The sequence below is a fragment of the Pinus tabuliformis genome, chromosome 1_2 (assembly GCF_031772625.1).
Source record: "Pinus tabuliformis cultivar Carrire ecotype Pingquan chromosome 1_2, CPIR1, whole genome shotgun sequence".
In the NCBI taxonomy this organism is placed as follows: domain Eukaryota; kingdom Viridiplantae; phylum Streptophyta; class Pinopsida; order Pinales; family Pinaceae; genus Pinus; species Pinus tabuliformis.
The window spans coordinates 970,665,940-970,685,705 of NC_142298.1; the positions used below are offsets into that span (position 1 = coordinate 970,665,940).

A 19,766-nucleotide genomic window follows, 5' to 3' on the forward strand; every position below is an offset into this window, starting at 1 on the left:
GTGTAGTGATCTGTGTATATCACCCAATTGGCCACCTGCCAGCCCTGGTCCCAGTTGTGGTTTCCTTGGCAAATCAGAACACCAATTAAGAAGAAAAACCCATTATTCTCCTCTCTGTGATTAATCTCAAGCCTCTCCATTGGCTTCTAATCTATGCTTTTCAAAGGGTGCAATGCCATGGGCCTATACCATGGGTTATCAAAATACCATGGGTCATCATAATACCATGGGCCTATGGGTACAATGCTCGTCACTTAACTCATACACTCATACATGTTGAAAATTGGCAACTCAGGGATGAATTTCTTTATCTAAAATCTCATTTCTGACAATTCTGAAGTGACTTCTAAAACTAGAAAGTCATGTCTAGCATCTCAAGTATGACTTTCCAAAAATAGTAAATCACCTTGCATCAATTGGTAATCAAGTATAGTTGATGGAAAATCACTTAACTTATCATTAATCAATCCTAATAGTTCAATCTCAACTTAATCATCAATATTATTATTATTATTATTACTACCACTATTTTCCTTTATGATACTATTATATTATTATTAAAGGAAATTCATGTCTCTCAATCATGGCACTCAATCATGTCATATGTAACTCCCCTCAATTAATGCATATGTTACTCTCTCTCACTTAATGGATATGTTACACTCTCTCTTACGCACTCATTAAAAGCATGGCATATTCCTCTTACACACTCATTAAAGCATGTCATAAAAGATTCCTCTTACGCACTCTTTAATGCATATGTTACATTCCCTCCTTAATGGCATGAGTTACAAAGGCATGCGTACCTCCTTAATAAGTTACAAAGGCATGTGTACCTCCCTAAATGGTATATGTAACTGCTCCTCAAGGCATGTGTATTGCTCCTTCTTTATGACCAGAATTTGTTGTTCCTCTTATATATGTATCTCATATCATCTCATTCTCACTACTTTTGCATTGTAAAAGACGAATTCAAACTTTAGAGAGAGAGTTGGAGAGATTAGAGAAGATTGTGAGAGAGCAACTGGGAGAGTAAGACCAAGACTTGGTGAGCCAATGTTGATTCGGTGTTTCAGTGTTGATTCAGTTGAAAGGAAGGTTGATTTAGTGTTTGCATATGTTGTTGCTACCAGTGATCTTTATGCTACAGCGTGTTCAAATTTGGGTGAACTTACTCATTCTCTTGATCTCTCATTGTACTATGTATCTCTGTTGAACAATTGATATCTAATAGAAGAAGAATTTGGTTGGGTTTTCCCTTTGTGGTTTTGCCCTGGTCATTGGACCTAAATTCTCTGTCTCATTTTATGTTCTTGGATGTCTTCTATTTTGCATTTGGTTTATGTTCTACTTACAATTGCTTAACTAATATTGCAACAAAATGAAGTTTTTGAAATAATTAATTTTTACAACATAGAACATTAGAATTTCAACATGGTATCAGAGCTTTGGTGAAGACAAGTCCAAGAAGATAAGAGTTTTCATCCTTCTATTTTTTGTTGGGATCAAAGCTTTGGTGAAGACAAGTCCAAAAAGATAAGAGTTGTCATCCTTCTACTTTTTGTTAAAATATCACTTGGTGCTCCTTTTTTCTGCGGAAATATCACTTGTTGCTCCTATTTTCTGTTGAAATATCACTTGTTGATTCTTCTATTTACTGCAGAAATACCACTTGTTGCTTCTTTTATTTACTATTGAAATATCACTTGTTGCTAAAAATTGTTTGACTTCAAGAATTAAGAGAAGTTGAATGATGCTTCAAATTTTGGTCCATGGAAGGCAAGATTGGATATTACTCTTGAAGAACATGATGTACTAGAATATGTTGAAGGCATGTTAGCAGAACCACCAGAAAATTTGAATGTTGTTGTCAAGGCCAAATACAAGAAGGGAGAAGTCAACACTAAGAAAATTATCCTTGATTCTCTTGGAGACCATCTCATCACCTATATCTCCAAGTTGAAAAAATTGAAGGGGATGTATAACAATTTGATTGGAATGTATCAAGTAAACAACTTGAGTCAAATCTTTGCCTTGAAGAATCAACTCAAGAACATTAAAATGAATAGAGGAGAGACCATTCAAGCATATTTCATGAGGATATCCAAAATCAAGGATCATTTGTCAATTGCTATTAAAATTGTATTTGATAAAGAGTTGTTGTTGATTACACTTAGAAGTCTTTCTCCAACTTGGGAAACTTTTATTACTACCATCAACAACAATGATAAGTGTCCCACATTTGATGAGCTCCTGGGAAAGTGCATTCAAGAAGAGGCCAGAATGATTTTAGAGGAAGAATTCTTAAGCATGAAGAGGGAGAACCTACTGCCTTTGTTGCCCAAGACAAAAAGTAGAAAGGAAAAAGAGGTCATCACTTTTCAGGAAAGCCTACTCCTGATCCAATAATAAATAGACATGATAGTAATTTTGCAGATAGTAATAAAGGTGTTGCATGTGTTTAATAGTTGTGGTTTTGGTACTTGTTGATGCATGCAAAAGAAAAAGAGTAGTTTTGCTTCTGTTTATGCATGTGCAAGAAAGTGTTGTCTTGAAAAGAAGTATAATGCATAGAAGGTTATGAAAAAATAATTGATAAAAATTGAATACTGAAGATAGGGGGATTTTGATTCTCTCACATTATATTTGATGAGAAAGGTCATGGGTTTACTGACAATAGTGATTGCAGGAAAGAATCATGAATTTTGCAAAGGATGGAATGATAGTTTTCTAAATTAACCTCTTTTGCAGGTATCAAAGATGAATTATATCATTGCAGACAATGAAGTCAATATGTATAACTATTATTACTTGCCTTCACTCTAGGATCATGATTTGAAGATCTTTATAAAATCAATGGAAGACCTATCCATGCATTGATTCATGATAATAATCATCAATGTGAACTATGGCACTGAAGGTTCACTCATCTTCACTATAAAGCATTGTCTCATGTGAGAAAGAAGGTTTCTGGAATGCATGAGATTAGAGTGGATCATGATGGAGTACAAGTGGAAAGCATGTAAAGGGACCCTTTCCTTCAACAAAAAGTAGAACCAGTCAGGTTCAACATTCGGCATGTTCAAAGACTTCAAGACTCTTGAAGAAGTCTTCACTGGTGAAAAGCCCGAAGTTGGACACTTGAGGATCTTTGGCTACCTAAGTCACCGGATTCGTCCTAAACCCCCTACGAATCCCGAATCCAGTGAATCCGACACAATTCAGTCCGGATTCGTGTCCAAATCATATGACACGTCGTGTCCGAGGTCGTGTCATGATTTTCAAAAGCGTGTCACGATTTTGGGACACGTGTCCTGTTTCAACTTTCCAGGACTCGCTAAGCTCAGTGCGGGAAAGAAAAGGGCGTGTTTGCTCATTAATATTTTCATTTGGCAAGTGATTTGTGCTGTTGCAGCAAGGAGTAGAGCATTTTGGCAGCTTCATGATCAAGTCTAGGCCCTAGTATTGATATGTTATTCATGGTAATGTTAAATTCTTAAGTAAAAGTGACATTCTCCTTGATCTTCATTTTCATCCTTTTACTTAAATTTTTAACATTACAATGAAATGACTCAGGATGTTTGAGAGTGGTTCCGACCTCATTGGATTTCATATGGAGAAAGTAGAATTTTAGATTTCATTCAAAATCCAGCAGACTTATCAGTTTTTCAGGATTTTAGGATTGGGGGATTGCAATGTTTCCATTGAATTTTGTCATGTATTAGGGTATGGAACTCGTATTTAATCAAGAGCACCAAACCAAGAGCTTCGGAATATGTCGCTCCCGCTCCCGTTTTCGCTCCCGCTCCCCGCTTTCGCTCCCGCTCCCAAGTAACACTGTTCCTGATGATATGGGTCCGGACACCACTGTTGAGTTGGCATTGGCCAACATGGATCTCAATGATCCAGTGCTAGAGCCTGTTAGATTTGATGACTTAGAGGGGTCAACCTCCATACCAGCAAATGCAGAGGCGACTATGGATACAAGGGAGGAGGAGGATACAGAGGAGAGCAGTGGGGACCATGATGATGGGGACAGTGATGCTGATTCTGACGCTGATTGATGCCTTGAGGCTTGTATACCTGTAGTTGTTTTATATTTTCTATTTCTATTTGCCATTGGCATTGCACCAACACTACCTATGTAACACATTTTGATTTGATAACTTAATGAGAAAACTACAATTGTCAGTGTGTTATCTTACTATCTTGTAGTTGTAAGTTGTCTTTCAGTTATGAATTATGAATCATGATTTAAATTTTTAATAGATTTATCATTTATGTGACCAGTACCACTGACATTTATTTGAATTTTGTATGTACTATGGATGCTAATAGCTATAGATGAAGATCTATGTTTGAAATCAATAAATTTGTATCATTAATTAAAATTTGTGTAAGAAATATGATAATATCCAATTTTTAATATATATATATATATATATATATATATATATATATATATATATATATTAATAAAATAATATATAACATGTCCTGTTCTGGGGGGTCAGCGTGTCCGAATCCGACACCACGAATCTCGAATCCTACGTGTCCCGAATCCCCGTGTCAGGTGACTTAGTTGGCTACGTTGTCTACTTTAATGTGCCAAAGGAAAAGAGGCCCAAGCCAGAAGCTTCAAGTAAGAAAGTTTCTAGAGATGCAAGAGACACTCCTCCTCCTGCTAATGTTGAGAGTCAGGATGATGTCGTGGGTGCATAAGAAGTGTTGGAAAACGTAACTATGTTCGGTCTTCAATAATGTACTTGAGTCATTATGTAATGAACTTGTCAAAAGAATAAAGAAAATAATTTTTATTATTATTATTGTGACTTATTAAAGCATGGGTTTCATGCTTGGGTCACCATGTTTTAGGTCAAAGTCCCCATTGAGGACTTCTAAGATTTATCTAAGTCTATAGAATTATTGTACATTTAAAGAGACCCTTTTTGGACTTTTGAATCATGTAAAAAGGTTTAGTATTGAGTCTAATATGAATTATGAAACCTCCACACAATGTCAGCCTAAGGGAAGATCAAGTCGGCCTAAAACCCTATTCGACCCCACAAGAAGCCTCTAAAAAGAAGGACATCGAATTCATTTGGAGCATCACTTCTCATCAAGTTCAAATTTTCTTTACCGGACAGAAGTGCGAAAATCTCTTGTTGTTGGGCAGAAGCGCGAAGTTCTCTTGTTGCTGGGAAAGTCTGTTGTCAGGAAGCCGAAGTGAATGCGAGTTTGGATGAGTCTAAGGAGACAAGGAAAATCGAAACTTTGATGGTGGTCTCTCTTTGTTTCATGCTCTGGATTGGGATCAAAGTCTTCCAAGTTGAACTATTACCGGAAACTGTTAGTTGTTGCATAGTCGAAGTTGCTAGGAAGAGGTCAAACATCTAGAGGCTGACTTGGTGTGGAGGGAAGTTTTGGTCTTGGTCTAGGGTGAAGAGTCTCAAAGAATACTATTGAAAGGAAGAATTACTTTGACTGAGTTTTCCCCTCAAGGGGGTTTTGCCCTGGCATGTGCCTACATCTTGTGTCCTTTATTTTATGTGTTGTTGCTTTTGGTAATTGCTTGATGAACTAAAGAAAGAAGATATAAAGCATCGTAATAGTAAGAAACATCACAAGTAATTATCAAGATCACGAAAATCTTTACTGCCTTTCTGATTTTCCAACATGGTATCAGAGCTTTGGTGAAGAAAGAAGAAAAGATTTTGTGGAAATTATTCTAAAATATTTCCTTTATTCTATCCCACCTCTTGTTTATAATCCATCTTCATCTTTAAGAATGAGAATCCATTCAGTTACTTAAATTTTCTCAAAATCAAAATCAAACCTACAAGAGTTCAAACTTATGTTTGTTTTCCTGCAAACTTAGCACCCAACACTTAATTCCAAGCAAATTTTAAATTCACAGCTAAGTTCATAAACTCAATAAATTCAGCAGAAACAAAATATACCAATCTCAATCACAAAATAAGTGACACAACAAATTCTACCCAATCACAGTTCTTCATTGAAATTATTCACTTACTTGGGCTCTCATCTTGGGACAATGGCCCAATCGAGGAAATACATACAACAATAGGATCTAATCTAGTTGGTCAAGCCCTCTTTGGCTGATCTAGATCTCATTGTTGCCCCCTTCCTCAAGCCCAACACACTCACTAAGATGTCTCTTCAATCTTGTGTTCTTGTATGGTGTGTATCTCCATCTCCTTGGCCTTGCTTTTATAACTTTAGATTAAGCTAAATCCCTAACCCTAATTTCGAAAGTAATTGACGACCAAGAGTAGATCTCACCTAGATGAGATCAAGGGTTGAGATTAAAACTTAATCATTAAAGTAATTAATTTATTTTTTCTAGGTTTACTTTAGCTCTGTTGACCCTGTCGCCTACACCTACCTACAAGTCAGTGAGAAAATCCTTCAACCCCACAAGGTGTGGTTGGTGGCAAGGAACTCAGAGAAGGGGTTGTCACACTAATCACAACTCTCTTTGTTTGAGCTATCTCCTAGGTTAGCTAAGGGGGATGGTCCCTAATGAAAAGTTAATTTAAAAATGATATGATTATAGGAGAATTGTTAGAGTTAAATAGATTATCTCTTTAAGATTAGAAGCAAAAAGTTGATATGAGCAATAACCATCATTAGATTAACATCAAGTACATAAACAACCAGTGCCTTCCAAGTATTTGCTCTTTAAGAAATGAAATTGCATTTTGCTTAAAATGAAGTGAAATGCTTTCAAATGGAAAGCCAAAATAAACCTAGAAAGCGAAACACTAAATTGTTAGCACAAGATATTATAAATGCTTTCAAAATGAATAAGTCTACAAATCAAAGCATGGAAACTATCTTGCTCAAAAAGATACAAAAATAACTCAAATGTTAGACCAAGATGACAACAAAGTATGTTACAAAAATAATCTACAAGAGGCTAGGCCAAAGAGTATGAGCAAGCTCTCCTCTTTGACTAGCCATGACTTAGCTCTTTGAAATAGCTAGATATTGATAAATGAAGTACAATACGTAAAAAATAATTTTCCAAATTTGATATTTTGATGCAAGAAATAAAAGTTTTAAGAAACTTGAAAGAATCTCTGCAAGACACAAATAAGATATAGATGAGACTTTGGAATTCAAAACATGTGGGTTCTCCTTGAATATTTTTCAAGAATGGGTTGATTCCTCCGAGAATTTCCCCTCACGCTTGAAAAGCTTGACCAAATAATGATTCATCTACAAAACTTCACCACAAATCATTAAATAAACATGAAATTAAATAAGTGCAGTGGAAAGAATTCCTAGAGATACATCTATTATCCACTAGAAGATTTCTTTTCATAAAACAAATAATTATTTCTTATGCTAATATGAGATAGTTGCATACTAACATATACTGACATGAGGAAATAAATAGAAGCATAACAAGAAGTCAAGAATTACCACACATGCAAGGAGAAGAACACCATCACGCTTTACCCCAAAGGTTGTTGTATTATATTGCAAGTAGTGAACACAATCTCGCAGAGTCTCCTGAAGCACAATAGTTCGTATTACAAGATACAATATGAAAGCCCATGGCTCTATTATATAGAGAGTTGGGAGCAAACCCCAATGAAGAATGACAATGACAAATGGCATTGGAGCCAATCCCAATGTAGAAGTGATTAAACAAGTGGCATGAGGTAACAATCTTAATGAGAAATTCGAAGTTGTTGAATGGAGCTCCAATGCCAAGTGTAAAAATCGAATTATGTCAAGTGGACATCATTTTCTTCTTCCCTTATGTGCCAAATTCGAATTTTATGATAGAATGACAAATGTATATGGGTGGTAACCCATGTGGGGACAATTTCCCACAAAAATCTCCACCAAATATTCTCCCAAATCCTCCCAAATGTGCATTAACTTCACAAATTCGAATTTCCAAGTAAGCAACATTCTCATTTAATGCCAGAAATTCGATTTTATTTGAGCACATGTTATTTCCTTGATTTTAGGAGTCCACATCACCTTGGGACTTCACTTTAACTCCCCCATAATTTTCCACCACAACATTTAGCATGTGTGGATATTTATTTTTCTCCATTTATTTAATTTTTGGCTTAATTAATTGCCAGATTTCCCACTAAACTTAGGAAAAGTGGGTTTTGAGGGTTCAAAACACATTTTTAACCCATCAAAGTGTGTCATAGTAGAAAGTTGAGGGTGAGAGGTGCAAATTTCATTACTCATACCCCATACAACTTCTCTAGACATCACTTATTACATTACAAGTATAATTTTATTAGCAATTTCCACAGTGCGAAAAATCTAAAAAATTAAAAAATAACTACCTAGACCTAACCAAATTCCACGAAATTTTTTGTGTGATCTAGTATGGTAATATACATCGACTCTAGACACTAAGATGTGTTAGGGGCTCAACCTTCAAACCGTCACCCCGACTTTGGGGTAAAACGTGAGTGAAAAAACTCAGAAAATTATCTGCCTCTGAAAAAGAAGGAATAATTAACCAGATTAAAAAAAACACTCCAAGGTGTACTCGTTTGCTAATTGAGTCCCAACATCCTAGGCCTGTTACAGACTCAAAAAACTCATCATTACTAGTATCACTTATTACAATTCCCCGCAGGGTGTAGAATCTGGGTACAAGAAAGATGATGAGAAAATAGAAGTAGAGTTAAAAAACTCTATTGACTGATGATATCCGATGGTACACGTGTCCTATGGATCATCCTTGGGCATGGAGTCTTCATATAATCATCAGGTGCCACTCCAATGGTCAACAAGCTCAATAAGCCAACATAGCAAGCTAAGTTACAAACGCAACTTGCTCACACTAGAGCAAGTGTCTAAGGAGATCTTGAGGGACTTCTACATGCCTAGACACTTAGGCCTATGCAAAACTACCTGCCCGAGCTACAAACACCAACACTCCTAGCGAGGAAGGTACTTCTACCCCCTAGAACTGACTTTAATCCTGGAACTGCATCCATTGCCATGGCCCATGGCTACTCCCTCTGAACTAGAAGCCTTCCCTGCCATCTGAAGTAAAAACATCCTTAAAGTCTTGTTTTCTTTGGCCTAATAGGCTAATTCCTAGAAGCCTCCTACTCATGAACATCGTGTAAAGTCATCTCACACCAAGATACCTTCTCGACAAAATTGGAGGAATCTATCGATTGCTCCTCCCATCTTGAACCTAAAGGCTGACTCTCTCTGAGCTACTCAACCTTCGGAGCTACATGTTCATTGTTCTTTGTCATTGCTTTGGTTGGTGCCATTGCTCGAATTGACTAGCCCTTTAGTCTATACAGGTTGCTCTCTCTAAATACAATGACATGTCCCTCTCAAAGTTAGATCCCTTGGGTCTAATCAGTACTTTCCCATCCTGGAATGTTACATAGAACCCCTTCTTCTCCATCATCGAGATTGAGAACAAACTCCACCTGAGTTCTAGCACCCACAGCATGTTCTTCACTTCCATCTTGCCTCTTGACTCAAGTTGGAATATCACTATTCCAACCCCCTTCACTGCATGTTTAGTATCAACACCAAATTCCACATGCAGTTCTAAGTCCCATTCAGTCAGGCTATCAAACTATTTCAGTGCTCCTATCATATGCCTTGTGGCTCTATTGTCTAACAGTCATGCACCCATTGGTAATGCGCCTGAAGTAATGTAGGAGACAAGTACGAATTTGGTTTCAAACTTCCCAGCAAACTCTTCATGAGATTCTACCAATGCAACTACAATTGGTTGTGTGCCCTTCCCCTTTCTTCCTCTAAAGACTGTGAAGCATAGTGTCCCATCTTATGACAAGCACTTGACCTTTGTCAAGTCCTTCTTGGGTTGTGAGGTTGACTCGTCACCCCTACTACTCGAACCTTTGCTCTTCATTGCCTGATTGGCAAGAGCAAAACTCTCACCATTCCCAATCTTCTCTTGTCCTCCAGACAATGATTTCTCCCAGATCTCCTTCTATGTGAAATCATCCCATAATTTGTTCCAATCTGGCAGTTTTTCTCTTACTAGAACACCTATCACAAAGGTAGCCCAAGGTTTTGAGAACCCGCTCAAGGTTAATTTTACAAGCTCATCATCTAGCAAGGCTACCCCAACAGCTCCAAGCTTATATCAAACTTGTTGAATCCTAGTAAGGTATGATGCCATAATATCTAATTCAATCATGTTGGTGTTTCTGAGCTTCTCCCTCAACACCATTTTCCGATTCTAATTGTCACTCTGATATAGGCCCATTAGAGCAGTCCACATCTCATGGGCACTATTCTTCCCTAATATGTTAAGGATCACATGATCCTTCACCCCATCCATGATGACATTTCTGGCCTTTACATCTTTCAATTTGTGGGCTACCAAAGTTGTAGCGTCTAAAGGAGCTAGAACCAGGGTGTTGGCAAACTCCCACAAACTTGTCTCCTTGAGAACCAGCACTATCCTCTCCTTCCATGGACTAAATTTTTAAGCACCATCCAACCTGCCCTCAAACCTCAAACCAATAGATGCCATCCTGAAATTAGAAAATCAACTGAAAACTTTTGACTAGCATGCCTTGATTGGTATAGTCTCCCTCTCTCCTTGTGAGTGTTAACTCTACCAATCCCTAGGTCCTAATCACACTTTTAGCATTGTCCTGGCTCAATTGTTGTCTATCCTGGGCCCTTACTGGCGACTTGCCTTGTTTGTCCAAATGGTTGAGTCCTTTTTTTCTTTCTTTTTGACAGTTGTTGGCAATCTGGCTATGTCATGACCAAGCTACTAGCCATACCTATGTAGTCCTCTTGACAACTTCGATTGCCCCATCAATTGTTCAAGTTGTTGACCGCCCAAAGCTCCAAGTCCCATGTTGACCTGGCGCTCTAACTCAACAACCCCTACCCTCCTCTCCTCTCTGTGTCGTGAGTTTTCTCAAACCAGTCATGTGGCCCTAGTGCTACTGTTGATCCAAATGCAGCAGTCAACTTCTGCCGCGATCCCACTACTCTTCCTCTTTCATGCGATTGTTGGCAGCTTGGGATCCCTATGCCCTTCCCAACTCACACCTACAAGACAACTCATGCTACACTTTGTTGTGTTGGTTATTGTTCACCTATGCGATCAATGACCCTCTAACACCACTTCATCCTTGTCTCCCCTCTATCTAGACTCCGACCGTGTCGTTGGTTGTGGCCTCTAGCACCTTACTCGACCCAACAAATTGCACCCTACCCGCGACTACTACCCACACCCAACAATCCTGTCATATATGCAGGTTGACCGACTACCTTGCTCATGCACTTTATCATTCTGTGACCTGGCTAATTGCTTTTGTGGTCCAATCCACTCACCGTCTTATACAACGTTCCAATTAGTGTTATCAAGACCGGACCAAACCGATATGAACCAACCGGTCCGACCATTTTGAGGCCAAAACTAGTTTGGACCAGTGACCTGAACAGTTTTTGGCCGGTTCTTGTATGAAACTGGCCAGTTCGGTTTTTCATTGAACCAACCGGTTTTGTACATTGCTGCCAAGGACCCTTTGAACACAATTTTTTTCAAAAATCAAGGATTTATGACATGGGAAGCCTAGTATTTTACCATATTTCCCTACTAATGCTATGCAATTCATGGTAATGATAAATTCTTAAAGTAAAGGTGACATTCTCCTTTATCTTTCATTTTCATCTTGTTAATTAAATTTTTAACATTACCATGAAATGACTCGAGATATTTGAGAGTGGTTCTGACCTCATTGGATTTCATATGGAGAAAGTAGAATTTTAGATCTCACTCAAAATCCAGAGGACTAGCAATTTTCCAGGATTTCAGGATTGGGTGGATTGCAACACTACATTGGATGTTGTCATGTACGAGGATATGGAACTAATATTTAATCAAGAGCACAAAGCCCTCTATGTACCTTGATGTTAGTGGCATTGGTTGTCGAACTCCTCTATCATAAACCTACTAGAAAAAGTACCCATAAATCAAAAAAAATAATGACTTGACATGTTATGCCTTTTCTATCTTATTTTAATGCTTAGAGGGTGATATTGATGAAAAAGATCCCAATATAGGCAATGATTTTGATGATATGTAGGTATTTGTTGTAGCATAATTTTTTGGATGTTAGAGGCCATGTGGAGCTTGTTTGCTGATGTATTTTCGGTTATAGATGGATTGCACTTGGTGCTATTTTGGTTATGTGCACCGTTACATGCTATATAAATGAGAACTTTTGCTTATTTGTGTATAAATGGTTTGGATTCATATGGATGCACATAAATATATATGTTTGTCTTTCAAAATTTGAATATTTTATGTGTTTTTGGTTGACCAGATGTTTGTTCCAATTTTTTTACCGGTTTTCGTCCGGTTCTGACCGTTCCCAATCCAGGGGTCTACCAATTCAATGATCAGTCTGTGTTTGATAACTATGGTTCTAATCCCAATCCTGTCATATATGCAAGCCAATCGACTACCTTGTTCGTGCACTTTATCGTTCCACGACATGGCCAATTGCTTTTGTGGTCCAGTCCATTCACCATCATGTACAATGTTCCAATCCCAGTCGTTGTCAACTATCTCATCCTTTATCGCCCCAGCACTGTCAACCCTTGTGGTTGGTGGCTCAAGGTGTCAACCTCACTCTCCTGCATCCAGTGATTGGGTGCAGCTGGCCTACAGGCCACTCAGCGGCCAACACTATTTCCCTTTTTTTACCTTTCTATTTTCTTTTAAATCTTGAAACTGGGTTTTCGGCCCCCTAAAAAATTTCTTCAACAATGCAATAATACATTCGATTTCCTTCGAGTTCCTAAAAAATTTCCCGCTCATACGGTCGCAACTGAACATGGCCATAGCGATCCTGTACAAACCTAGCACCTGTAATTCAAACATCTGTACCTCAAAGTTTACACACTTATACCATGTTAGCTTTCTTGCAAACCTAGCACCTGGCACTTAATTCCTAGCATATTACAAACCTACTAATTAATTGCATAGCTAGGTTCACTAACCCAATAAATTCAATAGAAGCAAAATATATCAATCTTAGCCACAAAATAAATGAAACAACAAATTCTACCCACTTATAGTTCTTCATTAAAATTTCTAAACTTACTTGAGCTTCTATCCTGGGATAATGGCCCAACTGAGGAAATACATACAACAACTGGGTCTGATCTAGCTGATTAGGCCCTCCTTGGCTGATCTAGATCTCTTTGTTGCCCCCTTCCTCAAACCCAACACACACAATGAGATGTCTCTCTCAATCTTGTGTTGTGTTGTATGGTGTGTCTTCTCCATCTCATTAGTTTTTCTTTTATAACTTTACATTGAGCTAAATCCCTAAACCAAATCTACAAAGTGATTGACAATCGAGATTAGATCTCCCCTCACTTGAGATCAAGGGCTGAGATTAAACTTAATTACTAAAGTAATTAATTTGTTTTTCCTAAGTTTACTTTAGCTTAATAAGCCAACATAACAATTATATGATTTTCCTAACTTAAACTTAGGCTAAGTTACAAATGAAGCTTGCTCACACTAGAGCAAGTGTCTAAGGAGATCTTGGGCAACTTCTGCACACCAAGACACTTAGGCTTGTGTAGAAGTAAGACTTTGAGTGACTCCTTCGACCCTAAGTCTTATACTAAAGACTGACAAACAAGTTCAAGAATCAAGGAACATTTACAGAAAAAACAAAATCTAGACAGCCAATCATGAATCAAACAGTATTTTTCATCCACAGATCTCCAATGTGTAAAAAGGGCACAAAATTTATTTGTTGTGAGATGCAAGTCACATGCAACTACTGCTGATGAAGTAACATGAGAATCAAATGCTATGGTTACATCATTATAATATCTGGCATATGGATGTGGTAAATAGTTATGTACATGTAAGACTAGGGATTCCTAAAGGTAACTTTTATGTCCAGGCAAGCAGGAACAGTCTCAACTCCTCCAGCATGTGAAGAATCATAGCACTATAGAGGTTTATAGGTAAGATACATATATGGTTTTGTACGAGAGGATATGAACAATTAACAGATTTTTCATTTACTGGAACAAACATTGTTGCTTGTATTATATTGTGCAGCTAACTAACAATGACTATCATTTTCAAGTCGACAAAAAAAATGATTCAAAAGGTTAAACAAATAAAAGATACATGTTGATAGTATGCTTACCTCGATTTTGTTGTTTGGCTTCAGGTTCATCAAAAAAACCAGCAGGAAGAGTTGATGACAACCGAGTCCCAGAAGCGAAGGAGGGTATCGGCTGAGTCTCAAAATCGACAGCACCAGTGTGCGTAAGCTTTGTTTTATTATGAGTTGTTGATTTGGCAGCACGGGCCTTTAAAATTTCCACAGCCTGCAGTTCGTACAATATGTTCAATCAGCTCACCTGCACATGGAGTCGGAATGCTCACGACCTTACTAGTTAAGTATGATCTCCTTTAGAATCTAGTTACAATATAATTTATGCGCATTTCAAAGAGTTAATTTTTATTGATATGGACATAATAAATAGCCATCCCAATAACATTAACCTCAGCAAACTCTTGAAGGATAAGCAAGCTCTTTGTCCATTAAAACCATTGATCTTCTGAAATTGCGGTGATCAAACTTGCCTTGACCATAACATTACAATCCTCATTGAAACTTGCTTCTGAAAGCGTTTACTAGACTGAATTGTTTTACATCTCAAGGTTATGGTGCCAATAAGGAGCTACGTAATTAGGGCATCTTCTTGTCAACAGAATTGAAGTTGTTATATCATGGGAAGAGAAAACGCAAAATGAGCTTTAGGGGTCAAGAGGTCACAGATAAGATTTATTTGCACAATAATATTCTGTTGCTGCAATAATGGATTGCTTGCATTTTGAAAATAGGGGTGTAATCTTCACTTTCAGCAATGGTTGACCTTCTATTGTATCATTATATTTGTAGGTTTGGTTAAGCCAGACTATGTACACTTAAGCTCAAAACCCTGTTGGGTAAAACACCGTGTCGTTGAGTTTGGGTTTTTAGACAGCCATGTTGAGATTCACAAGAAATAATGAGACTCAAGATAAAACCAGAGAATTGAATGGAACCAACACAAACCCAATTTCTGCCATAAAGAGAAACAAAAACAGCACTAGGTGAGTGCAATGCTTGAAGAGATGTCCCGTAAGATGACAGCAACCCTAGAGAGAGAGAAACCCAAAAATAAATGTGCTCTCTCTTGTGCTGGGTTTCCTTTTCAAGAGTTCTCTCTCTTGTGCTTGGTTTTCCTTTTCATGTGTGCTCTCTTTTGTGCTTGTATTTCCTTTCCAAGTGTGCTCTCTCTTATGCTTGGGTTTCTTTCCCTCTCCAGCAAATTTGTTCTTAGGTTGTTCTCTCTCTAGGATTGTGCTTGTCTTATGTGACATCTCTTCTAGTGTTGTGTTGCCCTAGTGCTAGTTTATGCTTCTTTTTATGCAAAATTTTGGTTTGAGTTCGTTAAATTCAATTCTCTCACTCTCCCTTGTGAATCTCAACATGGTATCAAAGCAGATGGGCGTCTCACTTAAATCAACAGCAGATCTAAAATATTTTTGGCTAGTGGCATTGCTCAAGGCTTCTTTGTGACTACAAAATAGGGTTTTCTAGGGTTTTGGATCAACTCATTTTCTAGGGTTTTCTTAAGGTTTAAACCCTCCTTCAAGGCCAATGTCTCTTTTCCTAGTTTTCTAGGGTTTAAACCCTTCTTCAAGCCCAGCATCTCCTTTATAGGGTTTCCTAGGATTTAAACCCTTCCTTCAAGGCCAACGCACTCTCCCATGCTTTGTTTTACAGCAAGTAGTACACTACAATTTTATTATGAAGTGGATGTTTCTCTTTCCATCTAGGGCCTATCAAGGAAAACTTCTAAAGGTCTATTTTGTCATATAAAGGCTTCTTTGCAATCTTGTTTATCCTTATGGACTCAAATTGGATATTTGATAAATTAAATGGGCTAATTATAATATTTGCACAAATCAAATCACTACCCTTCCTAGAAGAAAGGGTTTGTGCCTATAACTAGAGAAACCCCTTCCACCAGACAACAATGATAGCTATGACTTCATGTCTAATGAGGGACAAAGCTCTCACGCTATTCACTCTATAAGAGGAAATTTGGGATACTTTCAAAACACCTTTTTGAAATAGTGAATACCTCTCAAGTATCCTCGAAAATAGGCTTTCAAACCTCAAAATGGATAACTTTGACAATGTGGGGGAGTTTATTGCAAGGTTTAGGAACTTGAAGGTCTATTACATGAAGAGGAAAGGAAAAATCAAATTTAGAATATGAAATTATTGTTCTAAATAATTCTATCCAATGTTAAAATCTTTTGCCATCATATTTTATAATATTTCAAATTCTCTACTTACAAAGAATTACAAGTTGTCCTCTCTTCATAAAGGTTTTGCTAATCGTATCCAACATTAAGTCATATTGAGGAATATGAGAGAATTACCACCTTCCCAAATCCAGCTCATTCAAAAGCTATCTGTAAACCTTCTTCGCATAAGCAACAAGGCTAAGGGGCAAAAACCCAAAAACCTCCAATCGCATAAGGAACAAGGCTAAGGGGCAAAAACCCAAAAACCTCCAAGAAGAAGAAACTTGTCTAATGCTACTGTCATAAGCAAGGACATGGATTTAAACTTGCATCTCTCTCCTTCAAAAGATTAACGAGTTTGTAAAACATAGAGGTTGTTTTAAGGGGCTTCTTGAAGACAATACCTTAAGATCTTCTCACACTGCACATTTCATTGTGCACTTTGCATATTAGTCCTCTTCTTTGTGGGAATAGATTGTTGATTATGGAGCTACCAAGCATATGACCAAGCATCAACACCTCTCTCTTCAATTATTGACAACACAATGGAGAGAAAACATCATTGGCAATAACTAACACTTACTAGTTTCAAGTTGCAGAGGTGTCATCATCGACAACACCAAGTTTTGAGATGTTCTTCATGTTCCAAGAGTTGGAATGAATGTTTTTCCTATTTACCGCATCACACAGACCAACGATATGGTGGAATTTTGGCCAAATCAAAGGGTTACAAAGGACAAGAATGAAGGTTTTAAAGTGGTTGCCTCAAGACACTATGATGAATTCAATCATGTGTAAAATTGGAGAAGACTCCATCCTTGTAATAGAAGAGGGATTTGTGTTGAAGTGAGCGGTAGCTTCAGAAGGTCTTCTGCATAGGCTTGGTGTCTTAGCATGTGGAAGACATTATTTGCCTCTTCTAGGTGCTTGCTTGGTGGAGTAAGTGATTTATGTCTTCTTTCCTAAGTCTAACTTAGGAAAAGTACAATAATTAAAGTCAATTAATTATTGTGGACTATTGAGTCATTTTCTAAGGACAAATAATTTAATTATTTAAATGACTTAGAAATAATCTCAACGGTTGATCTCTAAGATGGTTCTCGAAGGGAGATTGGGGTTAGGGATTCAAATTCAATGAAGATTATAAAGGAAGCCTAGCGAGGAGGTGAAGACACAAGTTGTGTGAGAAGACAAGCCCAATATCAATATCCAGTTTAGCAATCACATTAGCATGATAGTAAAATGCAGATAGAACATAAACATAAGCAGTAGAAGACAAGCCAAGACAAGAGGACACAAGATGTGGCACCAGCGAGGGACAAACCCTAATGTGGGGAAACCCTTGATCAATTCTTCTTATATTCTTCTATAGTTCAACAAAGAGAGAGAGAGAGTACAATGACATAAAGTCAATACTGACTTGCCAAACAGGAGATCTGATATCAAAGATCTTAACCATGAAGTTGACTCAATGAAATTGCAATTCTGTCACCAAGGGCTGGAGTCTGCAATTCTGAAAACCTGTCGTTGTTGTTCATGGACTGAGCTTTGTTAAGGGTTTCAACTGAATCTTACAGCAGCCTACTACATAACTTGATGTGGCTTCCTTCCCTGTGAACTCGATCTCCTAAACAACTACTATAGGACTGCAGCAAGTTCACCATAGGTATGACTTCAGCCATAACTATCCCAAAAACCTTCTTCTATTGTTGCCTCCCATTTATAAGCTCCTATCCTCCACGTTGATTGATCAATCAAAACATTACCAAGAAGTTATCTATAACCACCTTGTTGTTGCCTCCTAGTCATGATTTCTGTGCTTATTGTTGTAGCTTCTTATCTCTGGTTAGGGCATCAAAAACCCTCCAAAATCTGCCACAATAGTCCTTCAATCACAGTGTTCCCTTGTCATCTTTTGTTGTCCTTCTAGGCCCAATCTTGCTGATGTATGTCCCTAAGAAACCACCTCAAGGCACCCTACAGATCTCGAATTTGCTACAGCAATGAGTTTGACATTAAGGCAAGGGTTTACACCTTCAATTTGGGTTGTGTTGTCTTCTTAGGAACTACGGCTAGGTGAGAGGACCATTACTAGGTCTCTTGGCCTCTCAACAACCCTCTATGCATGCTACTGCAACATCATCACCTGCGGCCCAAAACATAATATCCAAACACTGTGACTAAACACAGAAGAACCCTTTTTCTTTACCTCTGATCTCCGGTTTTGTTTAGCAAAGGAGATATGTCACAAACTGCCCATACATATTCTATTTAGGTCCCTTCTAGCTATGGCTTTCTCCACAGAGAAATCTGCACCAACACGCAGAGAAGAATCTCTCCTAATCATGTTTGACTCTCCTCATCCTTGACTTAGATCCGCACTTCAAACGCAAGGGAGTTTTGGCCTCTTCTTCTTGACTACAGCTAGGGCATGGCCTCTTCTCTTGACTGTGGCTAGGGCATGGCCTCTTCTCTTGACTGCTGCTAGGGCACCTCTTGACCTTTCATTCCACCATGTCCTCCTTATGAGAAGACATACCCAAACAAGTGGAGAGAAAGATCATGAGATGATGTGCGCCTAAAATGACTTGAGGTCTCCTCTATTAAATGCAACGTTGAGGGTGAGCTGGGGGTAAAGGTGCTTGATTTGCTTGTTGGCCGACCTTGACAAATTGTCAATAATATGAATAAATTCATATCTCCATAAATACATGTCAGAATCGGATGATCTTTAGATCAATCCTACACTTCTTGGAGAGAGGAATCCAAGAAAAATATCAGCTGCCATAAATAAGGTGACCCACATGGAGTTTGGCCCTAGTTGCCAATTTTAACACTCCCTCTCAACTAGGGAGAACTCCATCTGCTAATCCATCTGTCTCTCAGTACTATCTATGCCATCAATGCACTGCATTGTTCTACTCTACTCTGCTGAACTATGAAGAAGAATAAGTGATCGAGAATGTATCATACCATTCTCTACTGACCCGAAGTTAGTCCCAAATAAAGAGAGTGTCTCATACCACTCTTACTAACCCGAATTCAGTCCCAGATAAAAGAGAGTGTGTCATACCACTCTTACTGACCCGAAGTCAGCCCCAGATAAAAGAGTGTCTCATACCACTCTTACTGACCCAAAGTCAATTCCAAATAAGATAGAGTGTGTCATACCACTCTTACTAACCCGAAGTCAGTTCCAATTAATCCCAAATCAATATAGGTCATCCTAGCATAGGGTACTGGGTAGTACACGATGCATCCATTGGTAGTACTATGGTCCCTATCCTCATTTTCCTACTCATTGGCCCGATGAGAGGTACTTCCCATGAGTCCTAGACTACATGGGTAGGATGTCTCAGCAGGAGAAGGATGAACCACTCATCCTGCCTACATGTCG

At 38.1% G+C, this 19,766-nt stretch overlaps 1 protein-coding gene across 1 annotated transcript in view; it reads right to left on the reverse strand.

Moving 5' to 3' along the window:
- Positions 1-19,766, reverse strand: part of LOC149209226 (protein ABA AND ROS SENSITIVE 1-like) — a 123,717-nt gene that overhangs the window by 42,281 nt on the left and 61,670 nt on the right. The window contains exon 4 of the mRNA XM_089396313.1: positions 14,208-14,391. Within this exon, the coding sequence (XP_089252439.1) occupies positions 14,208-14,391 (184 nt within the window). The remainder of the gene's footprint in view (positions 1-14,207; positions 14,392-19,766) is intronic.